The following is a 24,960-nucleotide window of genomic DNA, read 5'->3' on the forward strand; positions in this document are numbered from 1 at the left end:
GTGGTTCAGTGGGAAGAACTGCTGACTCCTAATCAAGAGGTTGCCGGTTCGATACTGGCTGCCTCCCAAATTTTCCGTTTTGAGTTGTGAACTGCTCTTATTGTTAATATTACACAATAAAAACCTACATTTGATTTGCGTTGGTAACAGCTGATGTAAATTTATAGTACTTGTAAAAGTTAACTTTTTTTTCCTTTTCAGTTTTATTCTCTGTGTCATGTTCACGCACCCACACCCTTATGGGACAAACTTGTTTTGTTGTACCACCTCTTTATTTGAAAACTGTCAGATCTTGTGTGTGAACAAGACTGAAAAAACTGTGGACGTGGTTGTGAGTGGTGTGCATGACAGAGTGATTGTGGATGTGAATTTTTTTATTTTTTATTCTTGAGTGTTCCAGCTCACACTTAATTAGTATGCACTTTCTGGTCCATGATGTCAAAGCCGCACTGACAAAAAAGAGAGACCTAGGTATAGATGACATTTGGAATAATTCATTTTATGACCTGTATAGTACATTTTGGAAAACATTGTTGCACAAATGCAACATTATATTCATTCACATACCTTCATGGGGTTGTAGTCGATGACTGCATTTGTGTGTTTTTTGTTTTAACCCAGTCTTCACATTTTGGTACATGGTGGCATTCCTTTTGTACTCCAGGAGATGTAGAGGACATAATAGTACAGAGAGGTCAGTTGCACGCTATATACAATCATCAAATTCAAATGTTAACTGTTCCCACACGCCCAAGGACAATCCTTACTACATTTAAGACATGTGTACCTGTTGCAATGTACACACCTCTCTATACTGTTGTTCCTATTACACTGAAGGAGCACCTGAAACTTAACTTTCTTTCCTGGGGGAAGCGGAGTGGTCTTGAAACAGAAGCCTGTTGATGTTGCATCTCCTTTGCTTGTAAGAAGCGGCGACAAAGTTCCTCTGCAAGGTGAGCCATGAACACGCTTCTTTTCTCAGCTGGAAATTACAGAGAATTCTCTGATGTGGCAGGATAAAATCTGACACACAAATGTGTTTTTGAACACACATGTGCTGTACAAGGGATGCACAGGAAATATGTTTAGGAGAAACCCAAATTTGGGCAATGTAGTGAATAGGTAGTCCCATTCAACCATATTGAATGCTTTTTCTGCATCCAGAGATAATAAGATCTGCAGTGTGTTTTACTTTGTGGGTTGACTATATTACATTAAACAGGCATCAAAGATTGGAAACTGTCTGCCTTTAATAAATTACTGAAGGAAGCACTTTCTCAATCGTTCTAGCTAGAATGTTAGAGAGCATCTTAAACATTATTATTCAGAAGTGAGATTGGCCTGTATGATACACTTTGCAGTAAGTCCTTATTTTTCTTAGGAAAGATGGTAATTAATGTTTGGTGCAACTTGGGATAATTTAGAGGTAGCAACAAACCTAAAACATGCATCCTTAGAAGCCCAAGTGTCTATTAAAAACATAGACAACAGGAAAAAAAAGTGCAAACTATAAACAGGCACGGGACAGTCCTACATATTTAGGATAAGGGTCTGGGGCTGTGAAACAGTAACATTAACCACTGTAGCATCACACACACTGTTGATGTGCATTCTTGAATGTCTTAAGAGTGTCTTTTGACAGCTCGCAGAAAAAGGCAGGCTGTATCTTATCGCACCCTCAGAGGACACAGACGCCCCTGGGAAAACCCCTGAAACAACTGACAATCTACCTTCACATTGCTCCTTACCCTTCTTACTTGCGCCATAATGCGCAGTACTCCGCTTATTTAAAAGCCTTGTCACGCTTGGGTCACAGATTTGCACAGAGACACAGGAGGTTGTAGAAAAAAAAGGAACTTTATTCAAAGCACTGCAAACAAACATTTGTCTCTTTTCAAAAGTTTAAACATGCTCCATGACAAGTCAGATGACAGTTCCGCCAGGAGCAGAGAATGTCAGAGAGAGAGAGAAGCAAAACAATCAATTCCAAAACTGACAGGCGCTGTGAAAGGCTTTTAAGTAAGTGGAGTACCGCGCGAGAGGTTTATCGCGCGTTATAGCGCAAGTAATAAGGGTAAAGGAGCAACGTGAAGGTAGACTGTCAGCTGTTTCTGGGATTTTCCCAGGGGCATCTGTGTCCTTTGAGGGTGCGATCAGCGCTCCAGCTTACAAGGCATTATATTAAATACAAAAATTATTTACATTTTACCATCCATGTTTAAAACCTGATTATTTCAATACCACTCTGCATGAGGTGAAGAATATTCAGACAAGTTTGATAGCTCGCAGAAAAGGCAGGCATTATATTAATTACAAAAATGATTTAATTTTTCCATCCATGTTCAAAACCTGATTATTTCAATACCACTCTGCATGAGGTGGAGAATATTCAGACAAGAACCAACCTTGGATGGAATAGAAATCCTTCATAGAGCACACAGACATAATTCCATTCCATCTCCAACTGGGCTATTTTAGACTTGCCATACAAACTTTCTCACATGTGGGAGAAAACCCAGAGTATAGATCAAAGAAACTCCAGGATGTGAATTGAATTAGAGCCCTTTACCACTGTACTGTTTTTAAATTTTATATTGATTTGAAGTATAATATCTTGTCTTATGTAGAGATTGCACGCTGAAATATGCAACTACAAAGAATGAAGACTAATGGACTGACTATTACAGGGTAAATGACACAGAACTCCAGAGATGCAGTTGAACACACAGCAACAGTGAAAATGTTAGAACATCACTGGAAGCCAGTCCGTAAACATTGCGCAAACTTCATCACTTGTTACAGGCAAGTGTCACCCACAGGGCAAAACGAAAGCCACATTACAATAATAAAACCAAGAAGCTGGCTATGGAGATAACCCACAAGAAAAAAAAACAAAGCAATAAAAAGCAGCTGATTGCACGCACTGAAGCTATTTACTGGAAAAGGTGTAGCATCGTGTGTGACAATACAAGATTACCAAAGAGACTTTGTGCGGGGAATACTAATTCATACTTCCTCATTTCAGCTATGGGTACCGTGGAATGCTCAGGTCTCCTGAAATTGTTCACAAGCTTCTCTCACCTTACCTTGCAGACAATATCATATATGCTTATTTTTATGTGCATTTCGTCATGTACACTTCAAAAAGAATGACAATATTAAACAAGAGGAAAAGTTTAAATTTAGGAATATGTTCAGTCATACCAATTTAGAAGCATCAAACAAGATAATGCACCCATATTAAATAGCTTAATGAAACAAAAATTTTCAGAGATGCACTGGATGTTCCGCCCAAATCCACATACCATTTATTATACCATTTTGAGGCCAGGTTTAAATTTTATTCTGATGTGTGTTCTTTTTTACCAGTGCACTGGGTTCTTCAAATTACAATGAATATTTTGCTACAGAAGCAATGTTTTTCAAAATGTATTGCTAGAAACTGATATCCTTAATAATTTCATGTGGGTAGTAAACATTGTAAACATTTTACCTGCTGTGTGTAAGCAGTCAGAAATTACACAGCTAAAAGCAGGAAGTTTCCGTGACAAAAATGGGACAGTCAAAAAGGTAAGAATATGCGATCTTGGTATGACTTTATATTTGACAATAGACCAAAGGCAATTTGAAGGAAATGGCAGATGACAGTAAATAAAATAGAACCTGGTGAAAGAGTGGCATCACGGAGGTTAAAGTTAAGAAACTACAGTGAAATACCAATTGGGTTAAGAATGGTTAAATAACCAATCGGATTAAGAATAGCGGGACATGGTGTAACTGTGTAATTAGAGAAGTAACGGAAGATCCCCATGATGCAAATGCAGAAAAAAATGCACTGGAAAGAATAGAAGATCTCAATGCTGCAAACAAGATTTACAACCCCAAATCAGAAAAAGTTGGGACAGTGTGGAAAATGTGAATAAAAAAAGAAAAAAGCAAGTTATAAATTCTCCTCAAATTTATATTTATATTCATATATTTGTATGAACACAAAATAATTCATGTTTTTTTTTTGTCAACATCATTTGATTTGTAAATAAATATCCATTCTTGCCATTCAGGCTTGCAACACATTTCAAAAAAAGTTGGGACAGTACAGCATTTACCACTTTGTACAGTTCCCCTGTCTTTTAACAACACTTAAAAGATGTTTAGGCATTGAAGAAATCAAGTGACTAAGTGTTGCAGGTGTTAGTTTGTCCCATTCTTCCTGCAAACAACGTTTTAGGTGCGCAACAGTACAGGGTCTTCGTTGACGCATTTTTCGATTCTTTTCACTATGTTATGCACTGTAGAGAGAGAAATGCCCAAATCTCTTCCTATCTGTCTTTGAGAAACGTTTTTCTTCATCATTTCAAAGATTTTTGCCCGCACTTGGTGGCAAACTGGCGATCCTCTGCCCATCTTTGCTCCTAAAGGAGTAGGCCTTTCCTCAATGCTGCTTTTGTACCGAATCATGATTGCAATCACCTGTTAACATCACCAGTTTCAAATCACATCATTATTTAGTTATTATACCTCATTACTACCCCTTAATTGCCCCCATCCCAAATTTTTTTGAAATGTGTTGCAAGCCTGAATGGCAAGAATGGATATTTATTTACAAATCAAATGATGTTGACAAAAAAAAAAAAAAAAAAACATGAATTATTTTGTGTTCATACTGTCTGCAATGAAATAAAATTTGAGGAGAATTTATAACTTGCTTTTTTCTTTTTTTATTCACATTTTCCACACTGTCCCAACTTTTTCTGATTTGGGGTTGTAGAATTTCTATTGGAAACACTAGTTAAAAATAAGACTTAAAACACAATAAAGAAATCAGTTCTGTTTGGGCATTAGATGGTCTGAGAGCAAAAAAAAAAAACTCTCAGGCTCAACACTTGTGAGACCTTATCTGAGATATTTTTGACCAGCAAATGTGAGGAATGGCTAATCACTCTCAATATTTAAAGTAAGGATTGAAATTCAATATAATGGCAAAACCTACCTATTTCTGCTACAAGATTCATCATTGTTTGATGTCTATACAAATCTTCCTTTTATTGCGGTTTGGCCCACCTTACCTTGCAGAACATATTAAATGTCCAACTTAAAGTGAATGGAATTTGCTCATAAAACACATTTATACCTGAAATCTTAACAAAATACGAGGGACATTCAAAAAAGTTTCCACGCTTTTTTTTTTTATAAACTCGGTTTATTAAGAATTTCAAAAACAAATTACATCGCTTTTCTTTATAGTGACCTTGCAATTTTTTTTTAATGTCCAATTACTAGTCCTCCTGCCTCCACCGTTTCCAAGTTCAAGCTTTTTGAATGTCCCTAGTACAATACTTGTGTACACGCCACATGCATTTTAGCTCTATGCCATTTTGTGAATATCACATTGGGGACAGGTAAAAACTTAAATTACATTTAGAGAACCTCAGCACAATAATGCAAATATGCTTTGATATACATTTTTATTGAAATACATTTACTAAGACGCAAAAAGCAAGGAGTTAGAGAGTTTACAAGGCTAAAAGGCAACTTAATTGGTGGACAGAAAACACGTACACGTATGCAGAAGTTTTAATGCATTGCTTGTTGAATTTATACTTTTAGAGGTGATCCACATCTTGCTCAAATTAAGCCCAGACCCTGCGGAATGACAGTTTGAGCAGAGGGACAGAAAACAATGGCAGCAAATCAAAAGAATTCCTCTTGCCTTTGGGGGGAAAAGAAACATTTACACAAAATCTTTACCACTGTTTATTTTCTTTGTATTAGACTTTGCACAAACTTTTCATTAAAACCAAAATAAGGCTTTTAGTTAAAGGGAACAGCAGCTGAAATTCTAGAGGCAGACTAAATAAGAACACATCTATGAATCTCCTCCACCCCCATAGCTGGGGATTCAGAGGATGCAAAAGATTAGAAAATCACATCAGATGATAATAAAGGTTGAATGAATTGTCTAACATAATGTGCCTCTTTGGAGCTGGCGTGAAAAAGAAATAAAAATACTTCATAGGCAAAAATACTAAATACATAAAAAATGCTTAGACACAAGACATGCTTAGACATGTAATATATTCTGCTCAAATTGGATGTTTTGATAAATTAAACCTTATAGAAATAAAATGTACAAAGTAATTTACCAACAATCTGGCTTTAGGTACAAAGAACGGTCAAGAGTTTGTAGTTAATTAAATACAAAGGATACCATTAATTATCATCAATTACAATCACTCACAAAACACACAAATAAAATCAAAAGTCGTTTATATTTTGCTTTTCCCTGTATAAAAATAATCAAGAAGAGAAAAAAGGCTGCACAGAGTAATATCCTTCCATCTTCTTCTTAGAAGATCTTGGGACCCTAAAACCTATCATATAAATTAAAATGATCAAAAATCTTTTTAAAACAGAACAAAATGCACACTTGGATATCCTACTGTTGCTGCTTCAATCTAAAATTAACTCAAGAAAACAAACGTTTTAGCATTTTAAGATAGGTAGTATGCAAATGACCCCGTGCTCATCATCATTAGGTACACAGTACAACTCATAACTGATTATACAGGGGTTAACTATAACTAGCTAACTAATAATTTATAAAAACACAGGAAACATTTTTTCTATTAGACAGACAGCTTTGGAGTCAAAATGTTTTTTTTATTTAACCAATACTTGCACTAATGTTTACCGGTATAACAAGTTGGTACAGTGGAACAAGCTTTTACAAAAAAATGCTATACTTGGGGAATTCCAACTCACTTACTGTTTATTACTCTTTTACTGCCACTATATTACTTTGTTAAGTATTATACAATTGAGAAATTATTTCCTTTTCCAAATGTCATACAGTTCAGAAAACGATTCAGATTATAATCTTGAGGTGGAGTAGAGCTAATCCATTGTCATTAGATCTTTGTCTTTTTAATAAGCATTTTTAAACAAGACGATTCCACACAAGCATTTTTTTTCCCCCCAGATTATACATTCAATTTTCTCTTATAGCACTCAACCTAAGCACAGTTCTTGTGTATATCCTTCTTTTACAGTCCAGGGCTACCATCTAAACTGCGCACTTTCAAATGCAATTGGAGCTGCTGCATCACATGTAACTATATCTTCAACAATATGGTCATATATGATGCATGAAGTATAAGCTCCAATAGAACACATGCAACATCCATCTGTATAGAGATACTATGACATAAAATGTCAAATATTGAGAACTTGCATCATAGTGTCAGAGAGGAAGCTTGCACTTGTGTAAAAGAAGAAGAAAAAATCAAGCTGACCCAGAAATAAGTATAGCAGTAACAAGTTAAAATGGTTAAAAAGAAACATCAATTCATGAAAAATGATCAGTTATTTTTGTACTGAAGTCTCACAGCAGTTTCACACAATAAATAGGAATATTTGTTTTAATCATCTGATAAATGATACTGCATGTACCTGCTGTTTTAATGACTTAAAGCTACCCTTTTGGGTTCACTTTATAGCACCTGTAATTACTGCACATCCCACTTTTATATGCAGTGTCTGTGTAACATAATGCTGAAAACAGTATTTAATGTAAAATATTCCAATTTTAATAAAAGAAAAACAATAGTAAACTCCTATTTTCATAATAAAAGCACATAACATTAAAAACTCTGGCAATATCAGAATCTATTCCATTGGCATCTAGTGTAAGACAAAGTAGATGTGTCTGTAAAATTAACTTCAGTATTCTTGGTCTTGGGGTCCCAGAAGGTACCCATGCAAACAAAGGAACACAAACTGGAAATTATACAGTATTAGAGTTCAAGCACTGTGTATCTAACACAGAAAATAATCCAAAAAACACTTTCTGCAATTGTATCTTTTCATTTTCATGTCAATGAGAGTCAAACTGAAGATTAGGCACTGTGCAACTACAAAATTACGCAAAATACAAAAAAAAAAAAAAATTCTGTAGCATTTCCACTTTTATGTCAACAGATAGCAGATATAGATGCTGCTGCAAAGCAAGATGTAGTAATGCATATTTAAACTTCTAAAAAAAAATAAAATCATACCACACCAGCTAGAAGAGAACATGAGATCCATCTCCAACTAAATTCTTCTACTGTCTATATAAATTGATTAAGTTGCCAGATATATTTGTATAATTGGTTAAGGTAAAAACACAAAACCTTTATTTTAAAAATGTCAACTCTTTTGTCGTGCAAGTGTCCCATCCATCACCTATGTCCTTTATGGTAACATTTAATTTTTCATCAGTCATGGGTTGAGACTTTGTTCTTTTGTGTATGATTATGATTCCATACTTGCAGAAACTCCATGCTGGGGTGGACCCATTGAACACTACTCCCTTGTATTTCCTGATTTAGTGCAAGTTCACAAATAGACATTTAAGCCCACTGCAGTAAACCAGAAGGCTTTAAAAAAAAAAAAAAAAAGTAATTGAAAAGGCATGAAAGCTGGGTAAAACTACCAATTTTTGTGTTGTCCCCTCTATTAAAACCTTATTCATGATGACACTTTTGAAATTTCAAAAATTCTAATATACTGTACATGACAAATTTTGAATATCCACTCAGTTGTTTTGGAGTAATGCACGTGTTTTGTGGTGTTGACCGTTCCGTTACTACTCAACAATGAAATTCTTTGAAATGTTATGAACAGAAATGTAAATTCAAAATTTTGTGAAAACAGACAGCTATCAACTACCTTGTTTGATTAGAATATCTTGGATAGTTATGTACAAAATATGTAAAAACTAAATGACCCAAGCAAAAAAAGTACAGGTTTTGCTCATGTAAAAAAGAAAATAGAAGACTGACATTTTCGTTTTGGAAGAAGCAAAAAAGGAACTATTAAGAGTGTTTAATATTATGAAGAAAAAAAAAGCAATGTAGATGGAAGTTGTCAATTTTAAGTTCTTCAGTGAAGACAGAAAGGCAAAAATGGAAGCTGGTCATTAATAACAAAATATTTTCCAAACCACTGAATCCATTTCAGGGCATAATCACAACAGCCTCAGGCATTAATCAGGAATCAGGCCTGGACATGATGCCAGTTCACGGCGCAACCCTTTATATACACACACGCAATTAAATCACAGTCATACTGGGCCAATTTAAAATCACCAGTTACCCTAACTTACTTGTCTTTAGCACATGGGAGTAGTATAATACTCCAGGAGCAAGCTATACAGATAACAGAACAAAAGGATCAAAAACATTTAGAAATGGTGAGCAGGCAGTGAAGCTGAACCATAGTATGTGCCCGGTACATTTGAAGTAGCAGTTGTAACCACTTTGCTGGTAATATCATTATCATGAAGAAATCAGAACATTGGAGACTTTCAATTTTTGATTTTTTTTTTTTTAAGAAACATTTGATGAATATAAATGTACAGTCTGTGGTTAGGCGGTATAACCTATTCTTGTCACAACAGATTTACAAAATTATAAGAAAAAGTTACTGCCTTAAAATAGTTACAGCTCCGTTAAGTGAAAATGTACTCTTGAGGGGCAGGATTTATAATAATGCCATTGCAACTTGGAACAGTACTAGTGTAACGATAGATAAAAACCATCATAAACTGTGCACTCATGTTTGTATAATATCTTGTACTTGATGAGAGTGAGCCTTTATAAAATAAAGATTAAATGACTGACTTATGGAATCGTGCAATGTTTGGTGAGGAATTTAAAACAAACCAATTATTGTACGCTTCTAGAAAGGTGGGGGGTGGAGCAGGGGGCAGTTAGCAGAAATTTCTTCTAAATAGTGAAATGGTAGATGGGGGTGGGTGTGTTTTGTGCAAGCCAACAATAAGGCGCAGATTTTGTTCACGGATAAAGAAATGCTAAAGATGCCTTGGGCAAGCCAAAGCAGGCCAGAAGATTTAAGTGTCAGCTCGCGTGCCATGTAAGAGTACTCCAGGGTGGGGAGGGTTACGCCAGTATACCTGTCGCCTTCCGCTCAGGCGAAACAAACAGTAATTATAATGGGCTCAAAGTGTTTTCAGGTTTGAGCTTCCCTCCTCTTGTTGCCTGATCTCCAGACTGTCTGCGGTCAAAAGATGTCAGAGAGGATAAGCAACTATGGAGATCGGGGCAAGCATTAGAAGCCAAAATAATGACAATATTAAAGAAAAACTTTTGGAGGAAGTACAGTATAAGAAAAAAATGCAATTCAACCTTGGGAGTGTACATTTTCAATTTTGTTCTTCTAGCAAAGAAGTAACACTGAAAAAGGTTATCTGTCTAGGGAAATCTACCAACACAAAAGCTGCCATTCAATTTTCTCCCAATTAGCTCTACCAAAATATAAAGTGAAAAATAAAAGAAAAATTAAAATAAAAAAACTTTTCAAAAAAGAAGTGTAACCCTCAGAGATTAAGCTCTAGATTTAGGAACAGATGGAGGAAGGGTCAATTAGTGGGGGTAGGTGAAACATTAAGGGTCGTATAGCTTCTTCTTCAGTGTCCTGAATGGCCAATTATCTAATTATGCAAGGGACAGTGAGGTCTCATTGAGCAAGAGCAAGCATCAAAAGGCAACACTGCAAGACACTATTGAGCTGTATAAAAATAATGTATGATTAAGGTTGCAGTGAGGAGGTCATTTGTCCATAATGGTGAACAATTCACCACAGTCATGCACCTTATGACCTAAAAATAAGCTCCTGAGGCTCTGCTTAGAGGAGAGGGTGGATTACATAAAAGTCGAATCACCTTGCGTCTTAGGCCAGGCCCAATTATTAATATAGATTCAGATAGATATTTAAGGCACTTTATACTATAATTGATAAATATGAAACACACTGTGTAATAATTAGATATGAAAAGCACAATGAGTGATAGATGACTATGAAAAGGTACTATATAAACAGCTAGATAAATATTGTTATTGAACACTAGCCTTAAAACAGAATTTTGCTTTTGTAAAACCATTTAGTGACAAGTTCACTGTGTGTGGAATGATACAAGCCATTACATTTGTATTGTTTTTTATCTAAAGCAACTTAAAACCACAATCAGTTCAATACTGACTAACCAACCTTTTATACATAAAGCAAACTTAAGGATGAATGATTGACAAACAGCAAGAATTTCCCAAAGTGATTACTGTAAAAACAAAGTGAATTCTCTGGCTGAAATGCATTTTATGTTTAAATTATATACTGAAAGTTATTGAAAAAATTCTTCTTGAGTGAACAGAGGACACCTTTGCAAATCCTTTATACCAGCTAGGTTTGCAACACAGGTTTCCTGTTGATAAGGTAAGAGCAAGTCACTCGGATGCTTGTATCACTTTCAGATGAGTTTCAAAACAAATAGGTGTTTAAAGGAACAAGACTTTGTTCTGCTCTCTTTAAAGTGTGCAAAGTTTGCTAAGGGTAGAAAAGACTACTACTATTGTTTACATCTATATGTGCAAGTTTCTTTAAGAATAAGCTTTTGGGTTATAGAGGAGCTAGTGCTGGGAGGTATACCAGTTCATACGGAAAACCGTTTTTTATTTTTGTTACGATATGGATTTTTCTTATACCGCAATACCGGTTTAAATAGCCTAAACAACGTTCGGAACGTGGCGCAGCGGGAAAATGTTTAAGGGGGGATCTTTTTCACTGCTATACCGCTAAACATGCATGTAACGGAGTACATGTGTTAGTGGAGGTATTGAGCGGTGAAAATGGACAGAGAACATTCTGAAACTGAAGCTGTAGCAGACGATAAAGTTGAACATGATGTCTGTTGTCTGGTCCACATCCGACCTTTTTAAAACCAAAATCTCCAAACAACTATTTACTGCAAATGCTGTGGAGCTAAATTTGTCGCCAGAGGCGGCAACATGAGCAATTTGCGGCACCACCTTAGCCGCAAACATGCTTTGGAGTACCATGAATGTATGGAACTAAGATTGGCACTCTCCACATCCTCAGGTAAAACTGAAAAAGCTAGAGGACACTCGAGTCAGACGTTACTTGTAGATGCATTTGCTAGAGGTACTGCCTATGGCAAAAAAAGCAAATGGTGGATTGAGATAACCAATGCCATTACAATCCATATAGCTAACATGTCAGTGGACAGAGATTGATAACATTAACAGAAAGTGTAGTTGGTTTACAAAAAATATTTACTCTTTATTCCTTTTCTATGACATGTTCAGTGCAATACAACTTTTGACAAGCACCTCTGAATACCAAGTCTAAATGCCTCTTTGGATGGTTAAAAATATGTTGTCAAAATTATAGTTTAAGTTGTTTGCAAAATTTGTTCAATAAAAAGGTTCTATATTTTGACTGCAACTGTCATGCAATATGATTCCTTCTTTTCATTAGTGCCACCCCCTTGAAAACTATCACTTTATGGGGCCATGCAAACCTGTATTAATACTTGTGTGCACATTAATATTTTTTGTACAATTCTCATGACAGTGGAATCAGTTATTCTTAGCCAGTCTACTGCAGTAATTGCAGTGGAAAATGTGGTTAACATCCACTCATGTATGGGGAAAAAATACCGTTGAATACTGTGAAACTGGTATAATTTTGAAAAATACCGTGATATAGAATTTTGGTCATACCGCCCAGCCCTAAGAGGAGCCACCCATAACATGCCATTGTAATATGTTTATTTGGCTGATGCCTTTATCCAAGGCAACATATTTGTTCAGTATTCATTACTATTACCTGGATACATTATTTTACAGTTGAGAGCACTGCAAGGTTAGCTGACGTTTTCAGATTCTGCCTAAATTCTGAGGCAAGATTTAAACCAGCAACCTTGTAGTCAAGTCCAATGCAATGACTACACCACTCTGTTCAGTATACTTTTTTGTATCAAATATACCACAACACACCATTAGTTACCTTAATACAGTATTGACCACTACAAAACACACAATTTTAAAAATCTTGAACAAAATTTGATTCTTATATTGGTACATAAATGCATGAGGAAATTCTGTAGAATTTTCACAGAATTTAAGCTATGAAACAACCAAATCCAACCAAAGATTAAAACCAATGATGTACTGTAGATGTTTTATGAACAGAAGGCAAAAGCAGAAGAACACTGTGTCACCAAGGGTGAAAATGTTCCTGCTATATGTCCTATATAATACTGTTTTTATAATTTGTCTCAATTTGCATATGCATGCATTTTATTAGTACTATATGGAGTTTAGTACTCAAGGTGAAATATAGATTCAGGAGCCATTATAAACTGGATAGGTTATGCTTCTCTCAAATCCAGAATTATAAAGAGTAAATAATATGAACAATAAAAACTGAGAAAGAAGTGGTTTCTTCTTAAAAGGTACCTGCTGGTTTAAAATAAGCCACCTTATGCAACTTGCGGCAACATTTCCAAATAGGAGCTTTTTGCCATGGGCACTTGCAGCTCACACTAAGTTTCTATTTCGGGAGAAGGTGATACTCTTCATCTTCAATAACAAGTCAAGGCCTGAAAATTACCTCCCAAACTCATGCTCCCAGTGAGTTTCATTTTTGATTCACAGCAAAAAAAAAAAGAAAAAAAAAAAAAAAAAAGAGGAACTGTCATTACATAACTGTGGACAGCCCAGCTTGGGACTGTTGACTCCATGTGGCTTATGTCGTAATGAATTCAGATGGGAGAAACTAAAACTAATTTTAAACATGTAAACACCCATGATAATATACAAAAGCACAGATAAGCTTTAGCTGCTTTCAGAATGAGTCATGCTGCTAGTGTGTTAGTGGATCAACACCAGATAGCCAAATAAATAAAAAAAAAGAAAAACCAACACACACACACACACAAACAGCACACCATGGAAAAAGCCATTTAAATTCTAATTTGCTAGGTCTGACACTTCAGAGTCTTATCACAATCTTCAAAATGACAGGTTTTCTTACTGAATAATATATTAAACTTTCATTTGCAGCTGTAAAACAAAAGAATCTTACATAGTAAAGTGATAAAGCAATAAAACACCCAATTTATTGTTATTTTAGCAAATGATTCAGAATTTCCAAGAAACGCTTATAAAACTATAGCAATCAAATTTTAAAAGTAAAATAACTTACTCATTTGTGGGACCCAAGTTTTAATTACAGAAGGGATCCTTCTGTATCAAGTTTTTAAATATAAAAACTGTTGAATTTAATTCAAGGGACAATATGCTCAAACTATACAATGGAGTGTGTTGTGCAGTTCTGTTAACTTGGTACAAGAAAGACATAGCAGCACTGGACACTATGCAGAGGAGAGCAACCAAGAGCATACCGGGACTTAAGAACATGTCCTACTGTAAGACTCAGAGAATTAAACTGGTTTAGTCTCAAACAGAAAAGACTGTGTAGGGACCTAATCCAGGTATTTAAAATCCTCAAAGGTACTGATAAAGTAGGGTGAATCACATACTCGCAGACATCAGTGGAAATTAAGGGGCTTCTTTACACAGAGTTGTGGGACTGTGGAACAAACTATTGAAACATGTTGTTGAAGCAGAATCTTTGACAACTCTTAAGTACCACCTGGATGAGGTACTGGGATAGCTTAGCTATTAGCTAAACAAATGGGCTTGATGGACTGAATGGTCTCCTTTCATTTGTCAAATGTCTTGTGTTCTTTACAAGTATGAAAATGAATGGATGGATAGATAAAGTAAATAACTTACTTTGTTTAGTATACTGTATATAAATCAGTAACTGTTCAAGCCTTAAGATTATCTGTTTACATATACCCATCACACCATTTGAACAATGCGACTCCATAATTTTTTTGAAGTAAAACAAGAAGACCCTATGAAATCTTATAAGTAGTGCCTGTTAATATACAGTAGTATGAATATACTGTTATTTTGTAACTTCTGTCCATTTGAGTAGTTTGATATTAAAAGTGAAAATGTGAGCAGGTAAGACAGGAAATTGATTTGAAGGGCACTAATGAAAAAGAACCTTTCACAGTGAACAGGAGTCCAGCAGTGACCAAGAATGTGTTGCAGTTATAAGTTTAAGAATTTGAATGAGTTTGTTCAAGCTTAACATGCCTCCGTATTTTATAATATATTTCAAAACCATATGTGCAGCATGTATCCACATATTAAATTTACATTGTATTTTTGTAAACACACATGCACACATACATTTTATATATACATTAAAGTATAACATTATTACACACAAACATACACACTATTTAGACAGTAATAGTAGTCAATACATTAAGAACTAAAAGTGCTTCAGCAAGTCTGTCGGTCTGTCATACTGGTGACCCATTGCTCGCTGTCTGAAGGCATGGAAGACTTAATCTGTCACATAATCACACTGTAACAATATATGCAATTTCAGCAGGAGATCTGCTTCCTCATTGCACCTCAATAGCAAAAAATTAGATGGAAAGAGCCTAACTGCAGAACTGTTTATAATTAAACTGTTGCACAGCATTTGGCTATGATCTGTTTACAGTAAAATTCAACTGTTGCATGCATCATGTGGCATCACCTATGCATACTCCCACCTGTTCAAAACTAGGGTTTCACTTTAGTCAATTACATCTGCTCATTTGTCAGTATATGATATTACAGTAGCATCACAGCAATCATCAATTACTCTCTCCAGGCAGTCTGATAACACAATACTTTGAAAGGTGAATATATCCCCAAATTATTTTATTTCCAATCACAACAAAAGACGGTAATGGTACTGGTTTACAAAAAACACAATAAATGATCTTATCAGGACCACTCAGCCAAATGTGCACAACAGAAAGTCAAAGCTTTACAGGAAAGCATACATGTACCAAATTCTTCTATTAGAGATTTTTCTGAATGGGCAACTGTAATATTAGGCAAGTGCAACCTAGGACTAAAGGCATGCTGTACTCCGAGACACTATGCAAATTAGACTTCAATAGAGAAAGGTTATGTGGGGACCTAATTTAGGTCTTCAAAACTCTTGAATTGTGTTGAATCAGCTTTATCAATGCTTCGTTTGATTAAATATGGAATCACATACTTGAAAACACCAGTGGAAATAAATTAAACGGTTAAGTGAATTAAAGATGGAAGCCTTTGTTCCAGGCATGGATTCTAGTTAATGGAATCTGAAACAAACTACGGATAAGATACTAGAACAACTTAGACATTAGGTAACTAAACAAACTTAATGTACTGAATGGTCCCATGTCCTAATTTCTTGCCTTAGGGACATATTTATGGTGATTTCAGAATTTGAACATGTTGGAATGTGTATGGTAAAATTTACTATGGGCAAAAACCTAAAACATGCTAAAGTTTAAATTAAACAAGCAACCACTCTCCCATGCTGTCTCACAATAGAAACGAATCATTGAATACCGCAGTTGGCACTGTTACCACATAGCTATACATTATTAGGTTCAAATTTAACCTACACACTGTATTGAGGTTTGAAAATGGATTAAAAAGGATGGAATATATTAGATTTTTGACTTGATATACTTTGTTAATCCCCAAGGGGAAAATGTCTTTTCACATGACATTTGGGGGTCAGAGCGCAGGTTCAACCACCGTACAGCACCCATGCAGCAATTTTCAGGTGAAGGGCCTTGCTCGAGGACCCAACGGTTTAGGATCCTTTCTGGCAGGAATGGGATTTTGCTCCTAATATTCCATTCAACAAAATGTGATGAAACAAAGGTTTTCCATCTCAACTTTATGTTGGGCCATAAAATGAAAAGGATAGCAAAAACTATTGGACAACCGTATGTTTCAAATTTTGTGTGGCTATCACATGGTAAACCACTTTAGTTCTTTCATCACATCTTTCTGATCCTTGCCATGGCTTACTTCAAGTCTTTTGTACTGTTTTTACCAACTTATTGTGACTTATTGGAAATATAAAGGATAAGAATCCTGACAACCGGAAGTTGTCTGTCTGAGTATACAGCCAGAATGGAGCCAGTTTTGTTAAATGCATTCATCAAAATGATGAAACACAGATACAACAGCACACATCTCCTTTATAGAAGATTTTAACGAAACAAAAATTCTTGTATGAGCTTTATGTTATTAATTGTGAATAAGCACCAGACATTGTTAAAATACAAAGGGAAAAATGTCCTCCTTTTATATTATCCAACCTAATCTTCACATGTGGGTGTCTGTCTTGTTTGGAACCACACAGGTCATCATTTTCTAAATACATTATTCATAATCAGCCTCCAGTAATAAGCACAATACACAAGTCCCTTCCCTTCTGCCCCTGCATGCATGCAAAGTGAAGCTGAAGTGAACGACAACACTTCAAAGCTTTGTTCTTGTGTCACTGCATTATCCAATCACATGAGGTCTAGGGTGCAGCTTGCCATGAAAATGCAAATCACAATAAGCCACAATGTATGCACAAATGTAAAAGAACAAAGCTGTAAATGGACTCTGTATCCCTAAAAAATAATAATAATAATCTTATTTAAGCTTTAGAACGCAATTTTAAAATTCAAAATTGGAGGACTAATCTGTTACTTAAAACAAAGTTTCAGATGTGTCACATAATATCTGCATTAAACGCATTGTTTAATGCATTCACATGCTATGGGAATTGTCTTAAATGCCATTTGTTATGTCTTGCCTTCAATTTTTTGGGCTTGCATAAATTTCTGGTTAGCATTTTAGGGTTGAAATACAAGGAGGCTGACCTAAATTTATATTTTTTGTAAAAATAAAAAGCACATTGAACTGATTAAGTATGTATTGCATATTGTTTTACTAACATGGTTATTATTTTATAGAATTAGATTAAAGGTAAATGTTACGATTTAACATGGCTAATTCTGGTATTATTGTCCCACAGGGAGCTAGCACTTAGAACAACTGTTTGCATGAAATCTGCAGCCTCTCCCATATCACAGGGCACAGCATGCCAAAAAACCCCCACTCCATTTACTTTACTATATGTCCACCAGTAACAATAATTTATTCTGTTCTTATGTTGTCATGCACTTTATCATAACCAGCAGTACCAAATGGTTAACTCAAACCACATGTATAAATAATGCAAAAGTAAACTGTCCCATCATATCTTAGTTTGAGCAGTCGTGTTCTAGAAGGTCTTTTAAATATAACATGCTTACCTATTTTTTTCCATTTCATTGTGTGTTGACCTAAAGAAAGAAAGGGGGAAAAAAAAAAAAAAACACACTGTTAATTTTTTTTTTTTTTTTTTACAATTTCTTCACAACAATAAAATAAACTTGCTGGGACTCAAGCCAGGTCTCACAGCAGGGAACAGCTTTGGTACTAAGCAGAGTAGTTCATGAGCAGCAGAGACAATGGTCTGATTATTCACACAGAACTATAAACATTAGCTGCTCCCAATCACATACATACATCATTTGGAGGTAATGAAGAGGGCTTTGAAATGCTTACGCAGAATAAGGCATGTACACTTCTAGGTAGATCAGGTTTAGGTAAAAGAAATAGGGAAGTAAGTCTGTACTGGTGGACGATAGCTAATGATGCATTTAGGTATTTTGTTAGTTTAATAAACAGACAATTCAAACATTATACTATAGCTGTATAAAAGTAATACTGCTGTGCTGCATACAGCTGTATTGGGAGCAAGAAACAGACTGTGGAAGCGTAAAGTACACCAAAAATTCTCAGCTTGAAAGAAGGTCCTAGGAGTCGAAGGATAGGCAAACAGAGTAATTAGTTGATTGCAATAAACAGTAACACTGACTCAACCCAACTAGGTCAAAACTGACCTGAACAAGCCAAAAGTTAGTTTATATAATCATTTCTTATCATCCTGACCTCGCTCAAGACCTCTCATTCACTGCTTATTTGACTCTTCTACAGCTGGCCCTTTAAAGTTTTTATGGAGACCACCAATATTCTCCCCTTCTCTGTCCTTCAAGCTAATAAAATATTGGTGGTTTTAGCTAAGCTTTAATTCAAAAAGAAATATGGCATGTGCCTTTATTTAACTATTTGTTTGGCATACCTGATTTGTGTAAATGCTTACACTAAGTTTAATGCTTATAAGTTTTCATATCTACTTATGTTAATACAAGAATATAGTAACTTTTTATTTTCCTTAAGACCAAATTTGAATGGAAAAAAATTGTAATGGTTAAAATATGCAAAAAACACTATTTTTGTTTGGTTTTCTTTGCATAGCACAAGCCCCCCATAATTCACATTGCTGCCTCAGATTTTCAGAGTTCTACTTTTGTATCCTTGGTCCAGACCACTGTCTGTGTAGAGAATGCACATTCAAACTGATCTAGGAGAGTTCTTGCTCACATCCCAGTGACGTGCATATTAGGTTAATTTAGGACTCTTATTTGACCTATTTTGACTGAGGGTGAAAGTCAGGAAGTGCCCAGGGACAGATTGCTACCCCATGGTCATTCCCACCATGCACCCAATGCTAAGATATGCACCAGTTCCCAGTAATGAACTGAATAAATAGGATTGAAAATGAAGGTGCAGGCATAAGTTTTATGATCCATGATCCACCAAAGAGATGCACACTTAAAAAAAAAACAAAAAAAAAAAAAAAACACCATACACTAGCATATTACAGAATTAATTAAATCAGAATAGATCTTATCTTACCCCCAAAACTGTGCATGATCTCAAGCATTACCTAACCGACAACTGAATTAGTAAGTAACACCAATAGTAAATATAAAAATTAATGTTTTCTTTTTGTCTTTAAAGTTTTACAACTCTGGGCCTCAAAACAAAACCTTCAATTATCAGAATATTATGAGTAATTTATATAAATTCAACAATTTAGACAGCAAATCAATATATTTTTACTTAAACAAATCACTGATTAGAACAAAAATAAATAGGATGCAAAAGACTGATGGCTAAAAACGGCTATTCTTTGCTTACATGTGTACCGATATTGCAAACCTTTTTTCCCTCCACTGCCTTGTAACTCTAATCTTAAATGGCTTTCATTCCTGGAGTGACTGTCTGGACATCATGCTTCAAGAATGTCTAAAAACAGAAAAAGAAAATTCCAAGTGCCCTGAAACAAACAGGCCCAGCTCCTGCTGTCAAAGTCAAAGGCTACAACTGGTTGGGCGACTTGACCTCTTAGGAGAGATGTCAGTGAGGAGGAGCAAATGATGGTAATGGTTTAGTATTGCAGAAGGAATGTTAACAGTTAAACCTTTCTACAAGGTTTGTTTCAGGGTGTGTTTTAATATTGTGTGAAAGAGCTTACAGAAATTACCAAGTGTTAAAGCCTATATAACGGTGACAGGAAACGTATAGCAATCAAAAGTCCATCCAAGGACTTGGCCTAAGTAGCTCATATTCTATAAGATCAATCAAAAATCATAACAGAAATACATACTATATTCATTATGCAAGTTATTGTCTCACAATCATTCAGTTAGTCGTCAGTATAGTCTGAAAAAATCTAATTTTTATGCAATGTACTTAACCAAATGACTGGTGAATCAAAATTTTCCATGTTTGTGTGTGAGTTCAACCTTTCAGGCTCTTTTAACCAGGCTGTTTTCCATCTAGCAGCCACGGCTGACAGTACAGGTTACACCTTGCCCCCTTTATGAATAAAATTTACGGTAATCTGGTTGGCAAGTGTAATGTTATGTTTGTCACTAGGTCATACTGCTAGTCTATTTACTTAATTGATGCACAATTTGAAATTCAAAGCTTTGTACATATACCTACATCAAGACGCAAACATCATTAATCAATTGTGTTTTATACATTGGCACTTTTAACAGAAACTCCTTCAAACAAATCTTATTTCATGTAATGGCCTTTTTGGTGAATTCCCTTCCAAAGTACCAAAAACTACCACTTAAGAGGAGCATTTTAAATTCTCATAACAGGAGTATGCAACTTGATGACCACCAGAAAGAACAGGATTTTGTCCATTAAATTAGAAGGCATCAAGTCAGTTTTTCCAATTACAAAGCTGCACTGCACACAAAAAGATTAAAACATAAGGGCACAGACTTTGACATTTAATGCAATAAATCCTATTTCTTCCAGTAAAGTATGAAAGGAAAAGGTACTGAATGATAATGAAATAAAAGCCATGGAGAGCTGATGCAGTGGTGTCAAGGACCCACATTAGAAAGAAATAATATAGGACACCACAGTTAAGAAGCGAGCCTATAAGCATTCAATATTACTGCATATATGCTTGAATCCACAGAACCCAACATTGCATGGCTATTACTCAGAGAAACAATTCCCATTATTTTTACTGTCCTTTTTGAAATTAAATGAGATTTTTCTTTTTATCATAAGTGCAAAGACATTCCCTATACTAGAAAAAAAAAACATTATTCCATAAAGGGGTTTAACTAGTATGGGCATTTGGTTGACTTGATACAGCCAGAAATAAAAAGGGAGGGGACCTTTAAGACAGCAGTCCTACAGATTTATTGCATACAAGCTCCTAATATAAACTACTACAGTAGCTTCTTCATTTCAAAAGCACTGTTATTATTACATTCAAGATACAGGCTTGTGCTCTATGCGGATTAGTCAAAACAGAAATCACTTTAGTCTATTATTTTATTCTAAATATCCAATAGTAATATCAACACTGTTTTACCAGGTAACTTCAATCTCTGTTTTTCACATTAGCGAAGCAGATGATAAGGGTGTTATGGGGTGCAAAACTGTTAAATCATTATCAGTGGCAGCATCATGCCCAAAACACTGATTCAAAGTACTTGTTCCTTTTTTTAAAATTACACAATTTTCCAAGAACTGACAAGTTTAAAATAGCCCTATAAATGAATTAAAACCCTGATTGTCAGGTAATAAGAAAAAAGGCCATGAGGAGCAATGTAAACTGTAAAGGTTGCAGTAGCTAATAAATGGACAGAATACTCGGAGTACTGTATAGGTAGGTGTACACCAGCCATCCAGTTTTAAACCTACTTAATCTTGAGGAGGGCTGTGGAGGGAACGAGCCTATCCTGGCAGCACTGGGAACAGGGCAAGACCCATCCCTGGACAGACAGACAGTCCACTGAAGGACCAAGTTCTCATATACACACATCTGTAGTATAAGGGGGAAAAAAAATCCAACCACCCCAAGAAAAACATTCAGAATATGAAAACTCCATACAGACAGTGACTAGACAGATTTAAGCAGCAACAATAACACTGAATAATGTAAATGAGGACTACTGTAGAACTTCATGGCTCAAATACTTCACTGAGATGTTTTGTTCACACACTTCATCTAATTCCACTCATAAAAAAATGGTTAAAAATTAAGTTATTTAAACATTAACAAAAAAATGGGATCCATCCAAGGCTGAACATGCCAGTTTAACATTAGAAGGGACACCAGTTCAGTCACACACAGTGCCGATTTTCAGTCACCCATTAACCCCAACATGCACCTCTATGAAATTTGGGAGGACATGCAAAGACAAAAGGAGAGAAAAATATCACCACCAAACTAAAGGAATTAAACGGAGGTCTCTGACTAACACGGCATGCCACTATATTACAGATTTGACCTAAATATTTAGTATCCATAGACACTATAAATGTACAAATACACAACAATTCCATATATAGTTAAAATGAATATGAATACGACATTCCTCTATACAGCCACTGAAAATTAAAAATTGTAATGGGTTTCTTAAACTTAACAGAATAATGTTATTTTGACCTTGGGTAGTGCTGAAAAACAAAAAAAAATGATTGTGCCTTATGGATCTTATGTCCAAGGTACGTCTTCTGTGCCTTGTCGTTGCCTGTGTGGAAGTTTCACATCCTCTTAGAAGCAATGTTGTTTTTCTCCTGCATTTCCAAATTGTTAATTTCACTGTCAGTTTCTAAAATTAGTCCAGTAAGTGTGTGTGAATTGGTATTACAGCAGACTGGTACCCTGTCTATGGTTCGGTTCCTGGCAGGCAATGCCAACCCCCACACCCCCCTCTTCCACCCCACCCTGTAACCTTGAATTGGATTAAGTGGTTTTGTGAATTTTGTTATCTTTAAATCCTTTGGCTTTCAAAAATTGTCATTTAATGAAGCAATGTGTTAACTTGGAAGATCATTGGACACATTACACAATTGTCAGGATTAACTTAAGATTTAAATTGCTTTGATATGGATTTACCATTAATAGAAATCACAGCAAATAATATCTGATGGAAAAGGGATTAAGACTAAACCAACAGCACTCGCATCAAGCACTAAAGAATTCTGTAAGTAAAGTAGCAACAGTATGTGAAATGGTAAAAGACCAAAAAGAGGCACCCTGATAAGAGTGTATCTAATACAGACATAGTGTGACATAGGTCATTAAGTCACGACTCAACATGCAAGTGTTACTCATGCCCAACTCCATTATTTAGCTAAACTTATCTGCTTTGTCCGTTTTTACTTTAAAAAAAAAAAAAATACAGAAAACAAATATTTTTGTCATCTGCACCAGACAGCATCAAGTACAGTACACATTACATTACAGATGAACTCATTAACAGGAGAGGCAAATGACCTGCCGGAGCATGCCTTTCAGCATATTGCACATGCTAATGTTGGTTTCCATGCTCATCAGTGACCTCCTTGGTGGAGCCTTCATGTTTGGTGGGTTCATTCTTTGGATGGCCTACACAGATATCCAAATGTATAAAAAAAAATGTGCAGGTAACTAGTGAGCTACTGCCTCAGCAACAATCCCAGCTTAAAGTACCAAAAAAAAAATCTACTTTGTTTAGCAAAGCAATGAACTGCACAGCAAAAATAGTTTTAACAATCTGCAGATCAGGACGTGATTGTAAGCACATCATACATTCTGTACTGAATTAATAGTCTCAAAATCATCCATTCACTTTCCAATCTTCTTCAATTCAAGTTTGCTGAGAGTCAGGGAACATCCTGGCAGCATTGGGCACAAGATGGGAAATTCCGGACAGATAAACATCCATTTTTCAACCCACACATCCATACAGATTTGCAGCACTGAACTAACTAATCCTGGACATGACACCAACCTATCATAGGCCACACTCATACCGGGTTATTTTAGTGATGCCAATGAGCACATTTTTCATTTTGCCTTGCAAGCATATAAAACCCACACATTCATATTCTCAGTTGCTTATCAAATTCATGGTTGCAGATAGCTGTCCTGGGAACACGGGGTACAAGGTAGAAGCCAACCCTTGACAAGAAAGCAGTCTATTGCAGGGCCCACTCAACCACACCCTGTCATACTAGGGTCAGTTTAGTGATGTGATTTAACATGAACATCAAGATATAGGGGGAAAAATACTCAAATACACTTAGTTAAGTGACCCTCTTATCCAAGTCAATTTACCAGTCATAATTATATAGCTGTCCACATTTTTACAGGTGGACTAAAGGCATCTTAAGTGACTTACTCAGGGTTACACTGAGTCAATAGTGGAGATTGAAATAGTCACCTTAAAGTTTACAGTCCAACATCGTGAACATTTAGCTTAATTGTATAAACATCTGGACACATCACATGTTCTTGCACTAGCATACAGTGGTTAACAATCTTTATGCAATGCAGATCTCTGAAAATATAATGAAATACAGAAATCTATAATGTTATTTTAGCTCTTAACAGCTTGTACAAAAACGAATTAAGTCTATCAAGGTCAAAGCTCAGTCAAATTTTATTTCACTCTTCATTTTTTCCCCACTGTCTATATACACAAGATAGTGAAATTAAAACACCGCAATAGAGTCCACCAGCAAAAATACCCAAGTAGAACATGTGTTCACACCCTTAATACATCTATTTTAGTTTAAGAAAATACAAAAAATTTTGTTTAATGTTTGTGTTGTGCAGCCCGCAGCAACAGTAGTAATAACACTGAATGGAATGTCAATCTATTGCAGAGCTCGCATGTACTGGCAAACACAGAGAAAATATTAAGAGACACCAATCAACCAGACATCATTCCATTAGTGCAGAAGACCTAATCACTGCGGGGTAGTT

The 24,960-nt window shown here is 35.6% G+C and overlaps 1 protein-coding gene across 1 annotated transcript in view; it reads right to left on the reverse strand.

Moving 5' to 3' along the window:
• Positions 1 to 24,960, reverse strand: part of mxd1 (MAX dimerization protein 1) — a 69,432-nt gene that overhangs the window by 27,605 nt on the left and 16,867 nt on the right. Inside the window, exon 3 of the mRNA XM_051928852.1 lies at positions 18,092 to 18,121. Coding sequence (XP_051784812.1) covers positions 18,092 to 18,121 — 30 coding nt within the window. The remainder of the gene's footprint in view (positions 1 to 18,091; positions 18,122 to 24,960) is intronic.

The sequence above is a fragment of the Erpetoichthys calabaricus genome, chromosome 1 (assembly GCF_900747795.2).
Source record: "Erpetoichthys calabaricus chromosome 1, fErpCal1.3, whole genome shotgun sequence".
Classification (NCBI taxonomy): Eukaryota; Metazoa; Chordata; class Cladistia; order Polypteriformes; family Polypteridae; genus Erpetoichthys; species Erpetoichthys calabaricus.